This window comes from Vulpes lagopus, chromosome 6 (assembly GCF_018345385.1).
Source record: "Vulpes lagopus strain Blue_001 chromosome 6, ASM1834538v1, whole genome shotgun sequence".
Classification (NCBI taxonomy): Eukaryota; Metazoa; Chordata; class Mammalia; order Carnivora; family Canidae; genus Vulpes; species Vulpes lagopus.
The window spans coordinates 80,930,343-80,948,131 of record NC_054829.1 but is presented as its reverse complement, the minus strand read 5'-3'; the positions used below and the strand labels follow the sequence as shown (position 1 = coordinate 80,948,131).

Genomic DNA, 17,789 nt, shown 5'->3' with positions numbered 1-17,789 from the left:
GAAGGAATTTTTATGATTTTAGGACTTAGAGGTTATGGATTAGAAAGCCAGGACAGAGCTATATGCTTAAAGTCAGGGATTTGATCCCAGACCTTCTAACCCTAAATATGACACACTTTGCATTACACGCCTATGCCTTATACGTATGTATTTTTAACATAATGCACGGACATACCCATGGGATTCAGTTCAGTGTTCTCTCTCCATTTGTCATTAATTGATTTGATCATTTACCTTTATAAGCAAATATTGTCTTCTTTTCAGAGAGGATTTGCGTATAGAATGGCATATGAAATACTGGAATGAGCCCTTTGATGGGGATTCAGGTCTCAACACATACTTAAAAAGAGTTTCATAAAATCTTGAACTTTTACAACTTCTACAGATTCAGTGTTAGATTACCTGTGGGTATATTCGACTTCCTTGGCCATATGCATTGAGGAAACAGATATGAAAGATTATTTTATATTATCTGCATTCATTTTCAAATGCTCATTACTTGAGATTTTAAAGGAGAGAAGAGAAAGTTTTCCAGACTGTCATTCAGAGAGAAAGTTGCTTACAGTCTTGGAATACAAGGAGTTCTGTTTCAAGAATTTGTTCCTCGTCCCTGGGAATTTTGTCAGCCACATTTCTAAGAAATAGATGATAGTTTGTGTAGGTAACTAAAGGATATACAACTCAGTCTTTATCAGCTACAATTGCTACAAGGCGTATGGAAATAAAGGAAGGAAATAAGGAAGGGGGAATGCCCAGTAACTTGGAGTTAGTTGTTAAAGTGGCTTTAAGCTGTCAAGAAGTTGAGAAATTGTTCTTTTAAAGGTTTTCAGGGGGGATCCCTGGGTGGCGCAGCAGTTTAGCGCCTGCCTTTGGCCCAGGGCACGATTCTGGAGACCCGGGATCAATCCCATCGGGCTCCAGGTGCATGGAGCCTGCTTCTCCCTCTGCCTGTGTCTCTACCTCTCTCTCTCTCTGTGTGACTATCATAAATAAATAAATAAAAAATTAAAAAAAAAAAAGGTTTTCAGGGTAGGGCATGAGAAATGTTCATCTTAAGTGGCTTGAACTCTAGAGAATCAGGAGGTAAGTGAAAATGAGAAAAAGTACTAAAACACGATACAACACAACATAGCTGTAAATATATAAGTATTGAAAATATAGAAATGCTTTTTTGTTTCATACCTCATTTTCTTTTCTTTTTTTTTTTTTTTTGTACCTCATTTTCTTTACAAGCAAGACATAGATTGCTGCAAAATTGTTGCACCAACCTTATTTCAAGTTTATTATTGAAAGTGGGAACTCTTGGTATCAAAAGTCTTAAGCATGGCCAAGATATAGCAGAGTAATTCATGAAAGTCATCTTCAATTTTCAAAAATTCAGTGGCACAATGGAATATAGTGTTAATAGCAAAATATGTGAGTTAAAACGTTATCTGCATCCAGTGGTCAATTCCCAATGCTTTCTTACTCACCTTAGCAACACTTCCCTGGAAGTACTCTCTTCACATGACTCCTAGGACCTCTTTTTCTTTCATTTATTTTCCCACATTGGTGGCTCCATCTCTGCCTTCATTGCCAGATCCTTCTTATCCTCCTGACCAATCAACTTTGGGCCCCTTCAGTCCTTGATCTCTTTTCCATCTACTCACTCCTTGGCTGATAGCATCAGGTTCATGGCCAGAAATCCTATCTGATGACACCCCACAATCACGCCTCCAGCTCTAACCTCTTTCCGGAATGCCAGACTCACAAATTCAGCTGCCTGTGTAGCATCTCTTTTTGGATGTTTAAGACCTAACTCTATTTGGACATTTCATAACCTGCTCTGTACCTCTGGACCATCACTTCCAGCTCCTACTCCAGCCTTTCCTCTCTTAGTAAGCAATAGCTCCATTCCATGGGTCAAAACACTTTAGCATCATTCTTGAATCCTTTCTTTCTCCTACACGCCACATTCACCCCATTGGCAAATCCTGTTGGCTTTACCATCTAAATAGACCCAGAATCCAACCACATCTCACCACTTTCACTCCTACCATCCTAGTTCAGGCCATGAGGCCTGCCTTCTCATACTGCTAGCACCATCATGGGCATTTTTGACACATTTTTTAAAAAGCTTACTCTGATCTGACTGCTGTAAACTCCGTAATCTGACTCAGAGCGTATTCCTAGGCTCTTACCATCACCTGGTAGCTTCACATGCTAGAGTCCTCGTTGCTTCTACCCCTCTCCTGCTTCCTTACTCATTCTCCCAGCAACCCAGTCCTGGAACAACCCATGCCCCACCTGACTCATGGCCTTTGTGCTTGCTGTCTTTGAATCTTTTGCTTACAGATAATGGTGTGGCTCATTCACTCCTCTTCATTGATATCACACTACTCAGTCATCAACTGGTGAAAGAGGTTTTTCCTATCTACTGTGTCTAAGAAAAATCACCTCTCTCTGTTACTGTCTCTTCCTTTATTTTTCTCTTTAGTGACAATTACCTGTATGTGCATGTGTGTAATTTGTGTAATGAAATTATTTTCTACCACACATCCAGATTTTTTATGCAATGACTAATGAGAAAGAAGGAGAGAGGAAGGAAGGGAAGAAAAGAAAGTTGTAAATGTGTCTGACACATTGGTCCTAGTGTCCTGTTTTGGCTTTTCTCCAGCCCTCCCTTTTCTGGGATTGACCAGATGATGACCTACAACTTGATTCTCAAAGGAATTGAGAAAATGGATTTTCCCAGAAAGATAACAAGACGACCGGAAGATTTGATTCGGAGGCTTTGCAGGTGAGAATGAAAGTTAAAACCTAGAGTTCTTGGGGAGTGTGTGAAGTCTTCTCATTTCTGTTTCCACACATTTTAAAATTAGGTATGTACTGACTTTTTGTACTTTTATTTGTAGCTAAATTATCCTTAAAATCGTTTCTTCACTAGGAGTTTGAGTTTACTTCATGTTACCTACTTATAGTTTAAAAGAGATCCATCTTTTGCAGTTTATCTTTGGGAATCATCTTTATCTATTAGGCAAAAAGAACCTTAGCTAAATAGAGGAGTAATTAATTTCCACCCTGTTCTTTTGTGAGAAAATCAGTGGTTGGTGATAAAGACTCTATCAGCCTGTATTTTTAAAAAACAGCACCTCTCTGGTCTTATTTTAAATTATTCCTATTTTCTATTTATCCTTAAAAATAATATATTGTAGAACAGAAGACTTCTGGAATTTGTGTTTAAACTTCACTTTGTCATTGTTTTCTTTCTTTCACCTTTTTTTTTTTTTGCACATTTGAACTTTTTTTTAAAGCATTAGCATTTAGTAAATTTAGAACATGAAACCTAGCTGTGGGTTGCCAACAGAAATTTCTGCATGTTTCTAAGATTCCAGCTCAGATGTAAATGATTCTCTAAAGCTTTCCTGGTTTTCTCAGCAAAGTTGGTAAGATAGTTGGTAAGATAGCATCCTTATTCATAGCTCATCTAAAGCACCAGGGTTTGTGTGTGTGTGTCTGTGTGTGTGTGTGTGTGTGTGTGTTTATGTGTCTGTGTCTGTGTGTGTGTACATACAAATACACACACCAGAGAGGAGCTTGTGTGTTCCATTTCCCTATACTCACCTGCTTGGACTATGAATATTGTTGCATGCATGAATGAATACATAAAGAAAAAATGTTACATTTTAATTTAAAATTCACTGAAGAATAGTTATTATAAATTGCCTGTTAAAATTGTTATTTTAGGCAAAATCCAACAGAAAGACTTGGAAATCTGAAGAATGGAATTAATGATATTAAGAAACACAGGTATGTAGCTATTGCTCAACCCAGAAAGAAATATAAATTTATAAAAAAGAATGTAATCTTAAAGCTTCCATTGTAGGTCGCAAGGATCCCTTTACAGACCCTCAATTTTTCCTTTTTAGTGTTTTATTTTTAATTTGTGTTTTGGTAGGTACAGTTACAATAATCAGTTTCAAAGTGATTCGTCTAATGTTGAAAATTCACATCAAGAATGGATGAAGTTCTGAAACAAGTGACAAAATCACATCTTTAAGTTATAGTGACTTAGCTCTTTGCTCTTTATACACTGCTATTTTTTATTCTTTATTTTTAAAGTAGGTTCCACAATAGGTGTGGAGCTCAATGTAGGGCCTGAACTCACAACCTTGAGATTAAGACCTGAGCTGAGATCAAGGGTTGGACACTCAAATAACTGAGCCGCCCAGGCGCCTCTTATTATTTTTAAAAAATATCAACTTGGATTCTACAGAGGAATTAAATTTTAATTTTGACCTTTGATTTGTGCTTACAGTACAATGTAGTCACTGTTATCAATATTAAAGAGAAATCAACTCTTAAATAGTATTGTTTCAATTTTAGTTAATAATATGTGTTGGGATCCCTGGGTGGCACAGCGGTTTGGCGCCTGCCTTTGGCCCAGGGCGCGATCCTGGAGACCCGGGATCGAATCCCACGTCGGGCTCCCAGTGCATGGAGCCTGCTTCTCCCTCTGCCTGTGTCTCTGCCTCTCTCTCTATCTCTCTGTGACTATCATAAATAAATAAAAATTTTAAAAAAAATTAATAATATGTGTTTATTTTAAATATAATTTTCCTTTAACTAGCTCTCCAAATTTTGAAGCTAGTGTTGTATTTTACATTTAGGGTAAAGTACATTGATTTTCACAAAACCCCAAACAATAATCTAACATGCATCTTTTCAGTTTGTGGATTTCTAAAGCTGGCCTTCAGAACCATTGATAACTTCTGTGAATTATCCTCTTTGATTTGGTTTACATGTGTGGATTTCAAGCTTTTCAGATTTTTAAGAAATCTGATGCCTAGTTAAATCCTGCAGTCCTCAAGATGTTTTAATGTTGCTCACAAATATACAAAAAAATATCACCTATTGATAGTGCTATTAACAGTAGACAAACTAAATTTGAGAATTTCATCATTGAAATCCTGTGAACACACTGAAGTGTTGATATTCAGAAATGAAAACACCTTTCAGTATTTCATTCCTATCTGTATATTTTTTTACTGAAGAATTAGAGGTACATAATACAGTGTGGAAAGAAAGGGAGAAAAGCTTCTGAAAAGGAACACTATTGTTTTGCTTAACAGTAGTGGTGCAGCTTCAAAAAAAAAAAAAAAAATCCCCCAGGCTGCCAACCTTGCTCTATCTATTGATGAACTTACTTGAAATAAAGCCATGTACTCAACATTGTAAATTCATATTAGGCTTTGCCTCAAGGGTGTGTTAGGAGGGAGTAGGGATGATAGAGACAGACTCGTCTGTGCATTTTAGACATCAAAATGTTTATAGTATTTTTATTGTTCTTTGTCATCTTTTGGATTGCTTCTTTGTAGAGCTCATTATTTGTCTTAGATTCCAATTTATCTTTCTCCATGTGTTATCATAATTTTTTTCTCGTTATAAAATGACACAGAAACACACTATGCATATCGAGCAAACAAGTGTCCCGTCAATTAGTCATTCTTCCAATGTGTTTTCCTCCTTTCTCTCATTAAAGAAGCTTCCTCATGTTTTGCTCCTGGGTGGTTGGGTTAACAGGCTCTGGTCTTATCTTTTCTTTCTTACTTATCTGAAGCTTATTTAAATGTACCTGTCAAATTGTGATTGGGTGCACATGCAAATGGATGCTAAAAGATTTTCTCACCTCAGCATGGTAATGAAGAATTTTGAATTTCCTTCCCTGTAGGGATTAATTTGCCCACTCCTCTTAACTGGCAGGATATTCTTGGTCATGCAAGGGTAGAGTCAGAGTGCAGTGAATGGGGGTAGGGTTCAGTAATAAGATGTACCAAATGTATACAGTGTCTTTCAGTGAGCCGAGGGAACTCACTGACATTATTTCATCTGATTTTTATAGTGCTTCTTAAGAAATAAAGCTGAAAAATAGATCTCTCCCTGCCTTTACGTAGGAGTGTTCTAAAACCTTCCATAAGTCTCCAAGGCTTACAGCTTCTTTACTCTCTAGACCCTTGGAATTAAAAGAAAATCATTCTGAAATTTGCCATCAGATTTTCCCACTCTTCTCTAAAGTAAAATATATGTTCCCCCCCCCCTCAGAGAACCATTCATTTTAACTTTGTATTTAAAAATGATACAGTTTCACATGGCATATTGTTATGTTTGTCTGTTCTGAGTTAAATCTTCTTAACTAAAAATAATCAGAGCTCCTCCATCCCCTCTTACTGAGCCTAACTTATAAATGAGGCACCGATCATGTCCTCCAACACTCATCTGAAAAGAAGGATAATATATTTGTAGGGGACAGTTAAATTTTTCCTCCTAGATAGAGGAATAATAATTTGTTTCAAGTGCCTTAATGTTACCTTTAATATTTCTAGCTGCTGAAATTACTTTCAAGAATAGCTTCTACAAGTCTTCTAAAAATGAAGAAGCAATTTATGTGCCATTGCTGCTAATATTTCTTTGGTGAATATATTTTACACATGAATGCATGCTGGCACTTGTGTTACTTAAAATGTGGTTAGTGTCAAAAGGCCAAGTGTTAAGTGAATGGCCACTCATGTTAAGTAAATATTGCTGTAAGTCAAATTGTAACAAGTACTCAGCAAGAAATGTATAGGCTCTTTGATTCAGTAGGGTAACAGTAATGATTTTTATTGATATTTATGGGATAACTTCTGGGTAGAGAGCACTGTAAAATATGTTAAAAAGAAATTGTGGCAGTATCTGGTGGCAAAAGAAAAGATTCCACATAACTATGCACCTAGAAGTCCCTAAAAATGGAGCTTCAGTCTATGCAAAGAAACTGATGGGTGGATCAAGGAGAGGACTCTGTGTTGTTTTAGCAAGGACAGGGAAAGCCTTATAGCTGGGGTTGCTGTCTGACTTTTACTCTTTGATTAGTGTCTCAGCAGCTTATACTGAAATGGCACCTTGGGTTAAGAATGGCATCTGAAATGGAAGGTACAGCCTTCCATTGTTTACAATGGAACAGCCTTCCCTGTTTACAGTACTTTTTCTCTTGCTAAGCTCAGACTTGGAATGGAAATTCTAGTCAAGGACTGAACGAAACCAACTCCAGGGGTAAGAAGGGATTAGAAAAGATGGAAGAGCACAATTTTTGGTGTGGCTGACAGCCACCCAGTTCCCCAATCTCAGTCTCACACCTCTACCACCACCCTGCCTCATCACAGCCTCCTGTGGTCATGCTCCACATAGCAGTCAGAATTATCTTTTGGAAATGTACTTAAATCTGTCATTTACATAGAACTTTCTAATGATTTCCCATTAAGTTTAAAATCCTGATTCCGTACTGTGTGCTACAAGGTCTGGCCAGTTCTCAGATACCTTTTTTCCCCCTAGTTTCCTCTCTATTCACTATACTTCAGCTGATTTCTATCACTTCCTTCCATTTAAAAGGCCCTGGGATAAAGAAAACGTGATATAGATATAGATGTAGATGTAGATATAGATATAGATACATAGATATAGATATGGATATGGATAGATAGAGATATATCATGGAATATTACTCAGCCATTAAAAAGGCCCTTGCCACAAGTCTTCCCATGGCTCTCCCCTTCTCTTCATTCTAGCCACTCCCAGCCCATCCCATTCCAGCCATCAGGCACCACTTTATTCTCCTTTATCTTCCTAGTACTTACTAGTATCTGAAATTTTGTTTTATTTATTTATTTTTGTTTGGCACGCACCTTCTACCAAAATAAAAATATCTGAAAAGCAGGATCTTTGTTTTTTCCCAATGCCTGGGCCAAATTGCCTTTGGCTAGCTGCCTTGATCTCACTGTTCTAGTAGAAAATATCAGTGGGTATAAAACAGTATTATTCCATGTTCCTGAGAGGATACATTATGTCCAAGAGAACACTTACATGGTTGCATTTCCAGCCCACCATGTTTGACATGGGTCCTAAAGACTAGATCATTTCTTTTAGATTAGTTCTGTGGAAGCAATAAATGGAAAACACAAAACAAAACAAAATAAAAAACCAACAAAACTTCATCTGGCCATCAGCTTAACCTCATTGCAGATTATTGGAAAACATCTTTTTATCTTGGAGTTTTTTTGTATACACATCACCAGGAACATCACCACCAAGGCAGAGTGTGATGTTCTAAGATGTGAGAATAAGAGGATCTGTGTAAGTGTGTTCTCTTGCAGAGTCATTCAGTTATTCAACAGACATTTTTTGAACCTGGTTTGATGGCAAGTCCTGCTCCAAGAGTGAGGGACACAGAAAGAAAGGAAATAGATAAAAATCCTTGCCCCATGGAGCTAGCATTCTAGTGGGGAAGACAGAATGAACAAGACTGAAGTAAATGACATAGGGTGTCATATAAATGACAGAATGAAGTAAAGTATACAGCAGAAGCATCCAATAGCAGTAAGAGCTAAGGAGAAAACTAAAGCAGGGAGGATAGGAAGTGGGGTTGCATAGAGAGGTGAAATATTACTTTAGATGGTCAGAGAAGGCCTCACTAAGAAAATGATCTTTGAGAAAAGGCCTGAAGATGTTGAAGGAACAAACCATATGGAAATCTGGGAAAGGAACCATCTAGCTTTGAGTGAGTGCATGGGTCTGAATGTGGGAGCATCTCTAGCTTGTTGGAAGAATGGTGAGGAGGGAGGGAGGAAGGAAAGTAGGACAGTGGTGAGCTGGGGGATGGGGTGCTGGTGGAAAGAATGATGTGCAAGGCCTCCAGGGTTATCCTAAAGGCTTTGCCTTTCATGCTGAGAAAAATGGGAAGCACTGGGGGACTTTGAACAAAGGTCTGATGTGACCTGACATGTTTTAAATGATCACACTTGCTGCTTGGCTATCTCCCATGGACAAAAAGCAGGAGGACCTATTAGGAGGTTATTACAATAATACAGGTGGGGAATAGTAGTAGTAGCTTCGCCTGTACTGGTGGAGTGAAGGTGATGAGAATTTTTTCGATTCCGAATTCAGATATATTTTGAAGGTAACACTGACAAGATTTGCATATAGACTGAGGTAGGGTGTAAGAAAAAGGACAGCTCCAACGTCTTTGGTTTGAGTAACCAGAAGAGTCGGGGCCAGCTCCTTGGGGCACATTTGGAGCTCCAGTGTGGTCCGGATACATGCTAGATGCAGGTTAGACACCTGCTTGGGAGATGATAAATAGCAGCTATAGCTATTAGCCTGGGAGGTCTTGATTGGAAATGGAAATAGTAACCAGTAGATATATAAATGCTAACACCACAAAATTGAATGAGATTACCCAGCAAGTGAGAGTAGTTGAAAAAAGAAAGTCTAAGGACTGAGCCCTGGAGCCTACCAGCTTCCTATGGAAATAGCAGTGGGAAACAAGGGAAAGCATCCAAGAAGGTCAAATAACATGTCCTGGAAGTCAAGCAAAAAAGATATTTCAGGAAGTGTGAGTAATGAACAGCAATAAATGCTCATAGGTTGAGTAAGACAAAAATGGAGAGTTGAGGAGATTCACAGGAGTGGAGGAGGGTGGATGCTGATTGTAGTGTAGTTAGGAGAAAATGAGTAGAGTGGATAACTTTCAAGGAGTTCTCCTTATGTGGAAGGAGAGAAATAAAATGCAAATTGGATGAGAACTCAGGTCAAGGGAGGGTGTTTTGTGGTTGACGAAATAAAATGTTTCCATCCTGATGGGAATGATTGAGCAGATAGACATTGAAGATTCAAGAGTGAGGAGCATGGCAGAGGCATGCTCTTGAGTCGAAGAGCCCACAGGATCAAGTACACAGTGGAGGAGCTGAGCTGACCTTCCCTAGAAGCAAAGGCAGTTAACTCTTGTTGCAAGAGAGAAGGGAACACACAGATGTGGGCAGGCAGGCAGAGAAACTGGTAGAAGATTGTGGCAGCCCTGTTTTCTCAGTGAAATAGGGAGCCAGGTCATCATTTGGGAGTGAGGATGGAAGTTTCTGGAAGTTTGAGGAGAGAGGGCAAAGGATGAATTATGAGTCTAAGGGAGTGGGACAACAGGGAAATCTAGACCAGTTTCTGGGCAGCATTAAGTAGCCCCTTGAGCTTAGCGGGCCTGGATTCACTATGAGACCAGACAATCAACATAGTCATACACTTTCCCCCCTGACCACTTGCCACTGCACTGTTGTGGGCAAGGGGAAGGCAACAAAATGGACCGATGGATAACTTAATATGCTAATAGTGTATCAGGCAAGTAATATTCTTCTGTACTCTTTTTACTTCTCAGGTGGTTAAACGGTTTCAATTGGGAGGGCCTGAAAGCGCGGAACCTTCCATCACCTTTACAGAGAGAGGTATGGTCTCCACTATATTGTTTTCTTGATTTTGTTCTAGTTTTTATTTTTGTAAACAGAGTAGAGGTATGTTTTGATGTACCACATCTAAGATGTTTTAAATACTTTATATAAATTAAATGAAAATGTCCTAGCAATTTTACAGGGACTAAATAGTAGTTCATCTTTCATGGACATCAGCTCAGCTCTCAGGAACCAATTACATATAAATCTAAGTCCACAGGTACTCAGCATTGGTCAGGCTAACAGAGATCTCTAGAAGTATAATATGAATCCTAGTGTGATTTAAAATTTTCTGTTTAGCCACAGGTAAAATGAAATAGGTGAAATTAAGGTAAATTAGTTCAGTATATCAGAAAATGACCATTTTGATATGGAATCAGCATAAAATATTGAGACATCACATTTATTTTTCTATATTGTTTTTGAAATCCCAAATGGATTTTATAGCAGTCTCAATTGGACTAGCCACCTTTCAGGTGCTTGATCACCACCTCTTGCTGGTTGGACATCACAGCTCTAGAGAAAACAGAACATCTGCTAACTTAGGGCTGAGAGGGCACAGAGAATGACTCAGAAATGGTTTTGGTCAACACCCATAGACTCTATGCTGTGTTAAAGGAATTTCAAAGATCTATGTCTCTCCTTGTACATTTTTAGATTGACCTCTCAATTCTCTTACCATATGTTTAAATTGTTGTGGAGGATGTGATTTTTAGTTTGTTGTAAATATTGACATATTAAAGTAAAATATTACTCCTTTAGATATATATAATGTAATCTTTTTTTTTTAATTAACTTTTATTGGTGTTCAATTTACCAACATACAGAAAAACACCCAGTGCTCATCCCGTCAAGTGTCCACCTCAGTGCCCGTCACCCATTCCCCTCCAACACCCGCCCTCCTCCCCTTCCACCACCCCTAGTTCATTTCCCCGAGTTAGGAGTCTTTATGTTCTGTCTCCCTTCCTGATATTTCCCAACATTTCTTTTCCCTTCCTTTATATTCCCTTTCACTATTATTTATATTCCCCAAATGAATGAGAACAAACACTGTTTGTCCTTCTCCGATTGACTTATTTCACTCAGCATAGTACCCTCCAGTTCCATCCACGTTGAAGCAAATGGTGGGTATTTGTCATTTCTAATTGCTGAGTAATATTCCATTGTATACATAAACCACATCTTCTTTATCCATTCATCTTTCGATGGACACCGAGGCTCCTTCCACAGTTTGGCTATTGTGGCCATTGCTGATAGAAACATCGGGGTGCAGGTGTCCCGACGTTTCATTGCATCTGAATCTTTGGGGTAAATCCCCAGCAGTGCAATTGCTGGGTCGTAGATACCAGTGAGATTTGATGCTCACTAGCCATTCAAAATAGCCATTTAAAATACACAGACGGCAATATTACATAATTCCTTTTCCTCTCTGAATTTATATTCTTATATTTCTATCCATTTTCCCTAAAAAGTTTCCTCTTATGTAAAAATCTTTTTATGCCTGCCAATATTTGATTATTCTTTAAATGGCTTTCAACTGCAATTTTCTAAATTTTAAAATTCCTGTGACAATAAGAATTTCTGTGACAACAGAAATATTTCTTCTGGATTCAGTTGTAATTACATTTTTATAGCACCGAGTATCAAACAACAGATATATGTTGCAAAATTTAAAAAAAGTATTTAAAAAATATTTCTTAAAAAGAAATTATTTATGTCCCGTGGGAGAAATGTTACTTATTAAAAAATAGGGATCAGGCTCCACATCAATTCTATTCCTTTTTAAAATGCTATGGGTGTAAGTGCTGAGAGCTGTGTTCACATAAATTAGTAACTGGAGTGGAGAATTTTATAATAGCAATGTCACTTTGAATGCCTTCTGAGTGATCTCTCCACTCTCCCAAAAAAACACATTATGATTCATTGTAAGTAGTATCTGATATTGATGTATCTGCTGAGAATTCAGTCGGGTACTTTAAAAAATTTGTTTGAATGTAAAGAATCAAAAATCACCTGATTTGCAAAAGAGTTTAATTCCAGAATCATTTCACTCTTTCAACAGGGTCAATAATATTTTGAATTGACCCTTTGTTTGGGATTCTGGAAACTTTATATGGGTCAACTAACCATATAAAAATTCAAGGTTGGTAAAAAAAAAAAAAAAAAATCAAGGTTGGTGAGAAACTTTTACAAAGTAGATAAAGGATTTAAAAGTTACAAATTTTGATTTTTTTAAAAAAACCTTTTTTAAACATTTTAAACATTTAAAAAAACATTTAAAAGCAAAAAAAACATTTGCTTTTAAAATGTTTTTCAGTCTGAAAAAAAAAATTTCTATCACCTTTTCTTTTAGACATACCTCCTCAGGCCAGGGTGGCTTCTATTGAATGTAATGCAGTGACCGGATTTGGTCTAAAGGGGAGATCTCAGAGGCTGAGATTGTGACTCAAAAATGACAATTGGTCCTCTTTCTCTTACATATAACTTACCAGTGATTGCAGTATAAAAGCAGTGTTCAGATACATAAAAAGCATTACCCATATCTAATAGCATGCTTAGTCAACGTTATCCTCACTTTTGGTTTAATTCTTCCTCTCTTAGCTCAGTGGACCCACAGACCACAGCTACTTCGACAAGTATCCCCCTGAAAAGGGGGTACCTCCAGATGAGCTGTCAGGCTGGGATAAAGACTTCTGATAGAAGAAAAGATGAGTATTGCCTATACATCCAGAAGAGGACTATAAGGACCAATAATCCAATAGTGATGATTTCTCTCTTTGGAGTATTATAATGTCTTTTGGAAGACCATTAGGGAAGAGAAATCCCTGCCCAAGAGCTGGGTGGACAATGTGGATATGAAGGTGGTTCTGAATTATAATGTCTCATTTATATGCTCTGAATTATTCATGTATTCTATTCTTTGCTTTTCTCAAATGTTGGAGGCTATTCTATTCCCCTCTCCACAATCAGAACCATTTTTCTTGATGGGGCATCATTTTCTCTGCAATCTGTTGCTCCATCTCAATCATATTTGTCTCCTTTGAGTCCTAATAAAGTTTAAAAAGTGTCTTGTCTTTGAGCAACTAAGTCATGCAAATGGAAGGAAGAACAAGGTGAACTTTGGAAAACTTCCCTGCTCCCAACAATTCCATGTGAGCATTATGGCATCTCCAAGCCATGGTTTGCAGAAATCTTTGTAGTCGATAGAAACTCTTGATTTTCACCTGCATTCAACCTAGAAACATATTAATGTGCTCCTGTTACTAGTCTGGGGAAAGGCAAGTTTAAGTATTAGTCAGTGATACCACTTCCTAACGTAAATGAGTTAATTCACCCAGCCAGTAATTATATTCCATTGAGGAACTTTGAAAAAATAAAGCAAAAAATATTTTTTGTTTTGTGACCAGCTGCAGTACCTCAGAGACTTTTCAAAAGCCTTGTTAAAGGTAGTTATAATGTGTGTTCAAGTGATGGGCCTTTGGAAAGGTTTTATCTTATATACTAAATATTTTCACAAAGTAGAAAACATGTAGGCCCAAATCTGTGAAGGCCTTTCCTTCCCATTAAATATGGAGGAGAATAATTTCTAATAGGTAAGGTTACTGACTCTTTAAAACTGAGATATTTTGGCCAGTTCTGTGTTTGTTGCCATTAAGAAATCAAGAGCATAGAATAACCACAGTTAATTTTTAATGAAAAATCTCATTGGCTCATGTTGATGCCCTATAATTACTATTGCATCAATAACTCTTTTTAAAGAGATGTGAGTCATGGATGTGTTTATAATTTTAGATTTTTAAGGTAGACAAACCACTGGGGAGGTGACAGGACTTCAGTATAAGGAGCATCCAGCATGTGCCCTGTCTCCTCTCTGTAATCTTCCAGACAATGAATAGACTAGTTTCATTGGCACTGGATGCTAGTGCCTAAGAATTTTACTAGAGAATGTTATTATGCATTGACCACAATCCCACCAAATGGATGGGAAGCAGATTTTCTCTGTGTCTTTTTGATCTGGCAGGGTAAAAATAACATCTAAGTTCCTGCATTATTCAAGCTTCTGGTTATATTTTCACATGCTAATGTTCTATGGGAAAAGCAACCTCTACCCACTCTCCACCCATATTTCAGCATTCAGAAAGATTTAGCTAGATGCTTCCTAAAGAGCCAAACCAGTTAAGTGAGGCCCAACCCAAGAAGGCGCATCCTTAACAAATTGAATTTCCACATTTAGAGAATCCTTTTGCTGAACCAAAGAATTTTTGTTTCCTGGAGTAGTATTTTTAAAGATTATGTATTGTATATAGACTAACCATTTTTAATAGGATCAACATAACCTGCTTAATGAATTTCTAAGATTTTTAAAGATTTTTATTTGCATTTGTTTGTAAGCATTGTATGTTTTTCCATGTATATATTTTTAAATTACCCACCTATAAATGTAGAAAATTTATGCATTGGATGGATATAAGAACTATACAGTTATAATAGCAATGATATTCTCAAAGGAGGTCAATGTTGTATTTCAAAAAAGACTTACATATATACAAATAAAAGCAACTTAGAGGCTACAGTTTTATTTTGCCTGTGATTGACCATTTCACTATGTAATCTCCACATGCGGTTTTATTTTGTTTCCTTTAGATTATTTTATAAAGATGAAGAAATGAGAGATTGAACCATCATATAATCCCAATTCCATTGTTTCCTAGCTGGGTGACCTTGGGAAACTGCATTCACTTCTTTGAGTAGAGTACTAGTTTTCTTACCTGTAGAAGAAGACATAGTAAAGTAGTACCTGCTTTAGCCACCTGTTTCAGGGATTAACAAAGATACCTAAAGAGTCCATTGCTGACATCTGTGAAATAATTAATGCTGCATAGGTGGAAGCTACTAGTACTGTCTCTACTAGAATTAAAAGAGACTCAATGACCATTTAGCCTTGAACCCATGTATTATTTGGTATCTGCACATACAGTTGTTCCAATTAAATCCAGCATTTATCTTTTTCTTTTAAATCATGAAGTGAAGATGGTTGATCAAACTTCAGTACCTAAAATGAAGAGTTAATAATCCTCACCAAAATGAAGTGCTTTATTAAGAGTTCACCTACATTTCTGAATTCTAATTTTTTATGAACTAAGGATATATATATGTAAGCATAATCTTCAAAAATACAGAACCCATCATATTCCTAATCCCCCAATAAACAAACTCATCATATTCCTAATCATTAAATCATTCCTGTTCTCTTTTTTCCAAGTGCAAAGTTAAATTTTCATTGTTTAGCCTCTTCTCTGTGGGGCTAACTTTTCATAATTGTAGCTTTTTTCATCTTTTATCTAAATATGAAAATGTCTGGAAGCAGAAAAATGTAGTGGTGGAAAGTAAGAGATTTGTAGTTTAAAAGATCTGGGTTTGAATTCTAGCTCTGCCTAGATTTGTGTGAATGACAAACCACACCTTATTCATCTGTAACTTGGAGATGGATATGTAGAGCTTTTGAACTTTGGGCCAGCGTATTATTACTTGTAGATCACTGATAAATAACCATCTGGAAATAAACACATGCATATATTTCTTTTGGCATGATAGTAAACCCTTGTTCTTTATTGCTAGGCATTGTGATAGGAGTATTTACATTCATTATTTCATTCACACAAGATCCGAAAATAATTATAAACAGACTCACTGCTGATTGTCCTCACAGCTAAACAATTGGCTTCAAATATGCATTTCATTCACTGTTATGGTTTTTCATGGCTTAGTTCCAGTTATTAGGACCATATAACAAATCACTATTGGTGGAAACACTTAAAGCCTACCCACATTTGAGGAAAGGGAACATAGACTTAATGAAGAGAGTTTCAAAGAATTTACAAGCAATTTTGAAAACTGCCACTTCTGTCACAGATGAATCATATTACCACATATGCAAAATAAACACATTCCCTCCCAAGAGCCTCCCTAAGAACATAATTACATTACAGCATCAGGCTTAAAGATCTAGGATCTAGTCCAACTAAATTCATCCTGGCGTAGATAAGTGTCCTTAGGTGTGATTCCTTGGGTATGTTCTTTCAGTTCTGGAGGCCTGTGAACTGAATAAATAAGTCATCTGTCAGCACACTTTCAACATTGAATGGTGAGACCATCAAAGGATAACCACAACAGGTGCCTGCATTCAGAGAGGGAGAAGATGGGAGGCACAAAGCAGTTTCTAGTCCATCAAATACTGAAATCTGGTCTGACGCATAGTACCTTTATCTACTCCCTGTAAGTTGTTCTTCATAGCTCTTGGCCTTATTGCATAGAATCCTGGTTCTGCCTTTCAAGTCATCCTTCCTTTTTTATAAGATATGGCTGCAATTTGCAACTGAGTAGACTGCTTAGCCTGTTTCCTGTCTGTAGCTGTTTGGTGGTAGATAAGGCTTTTTTCAATCTGTCTCTGTTTATTCCAAGCTGATACATTTCCTTTAAAAACTTTGTGAGTTTCCTGTGTATAAATTTATGATTCCCTTCATTAGACAAAGGTTATACTCCACATCCTCCTGTGAAGATGCTTTGGGGAAAATTATTCCTAGTTCTTTTTTAAAAGAGAGGGGGTAGAGACGCCTCGGTGGCTCAGCAGTTGAGTGTCTCCCTTTGGCGCAGGTCATGATCCTGGGATCTGGGATCAAGTCCCACATTGGGCTCTCTGTAGGGAACCCGCTTCTCCCTTTGCCTGTGTCTCTGCATCTCTGTCTCTGTATCTCTCATGAATAAATAAAATGTTAAAAAAAATAGAGGGAATGTGCACAGCATATAAAAAGATGGCCTTTTGATCTGAAAGGGTATGGTAGACAGCTTCAAAGATGGCTTTTCGTGATCCCTGTTTATGGCATTTGTGCCCTTTTATAATCCTCTCCTCTTAATTGTTGACTGAGCCCAGTAACATACAGAATACAATAAAAATGATGGGATGTTACTTCTAAGAGTAAATTACAAAGTGACTCTGCTTCCCTTCTCTTCACTCCCCTTCCTCTCTCATCTGCTTGCTCTGATGGAAACCAGCTGCCATGATGTGAACTGCTCTCTGGAAAGGCCATGTGGCAAATAACTAAAGGAGTCTCTGGCCAACAGCCAGTGATCAGGTGAAGCTCTCAATCCCACAGTCCATGAAGAGCTGAGTCCTGCCAGTGACCACGGAAGTGAGATTAGAAGCAGATGCTCCCCCAGCTAAGCCCCCAAATGATACCGGAACTTTGGCCTACACCTTGATTGTACCTAGTGACAGTTCATCAGCCAGAGTAGCCACAAATACAACTCCCCAGTTTCTAACTTATAGAATCTGTGAGTTAAGAAATGTTTTTTTAAACTACTAAACTGGGAAGGAAAAATGGAAAAAAAAGTGGGGGCAACAAGGGCACAGTGGACTCAAGAAGACACTGGTATCCCAGAGGAAAAACTACAGTTTGTGATAACAAACCAGAATTCAGGAGGACACAGGGGAACCAGCTTCTGTCT

The 17,789-nt window shown here is 37.6% G+C and overlaps 1 protein-coding gene across 5 annotated transcripts in view; it reads left to right on the top strand.

The window, feature by feature from the left end:
• The window catches only part of PRKG2 (protein kinase cGMP-dependent 2), a 102,486-nt gene extending 87,679 nt beyond the window's left edge, over positions 1-14,807 (top strand). For all 5 annotated transcript variants that reach the window (XM_041759733.1, XM_041759732.1, XM_041759736.1 and 2 more), the window contains 4 exons: positions 2,657-2,779; positions 3,727-3,789; positions 10,214-10,280; positions 12,885-14,807. In XM_041759733.1, the coding sequence (XP_041615667.1) occupies positions 2,657-2,779; positions 3,727-3,789; positions 10,214-10,280; positions 12,885-12,980 (349 nt within the window). In that variant the 3' untranslated portion in view covers positions 12,981-14,807. The remainder of the gene's footprint in view (positions 1-2,656; positions 2,780-3,726; positions 3,790-10,213; positions 10,281-12,884) is intronic.
• The last annotated feature ends 2,982 nt before the right edge of the window (positions 14,808-17,789 follow it).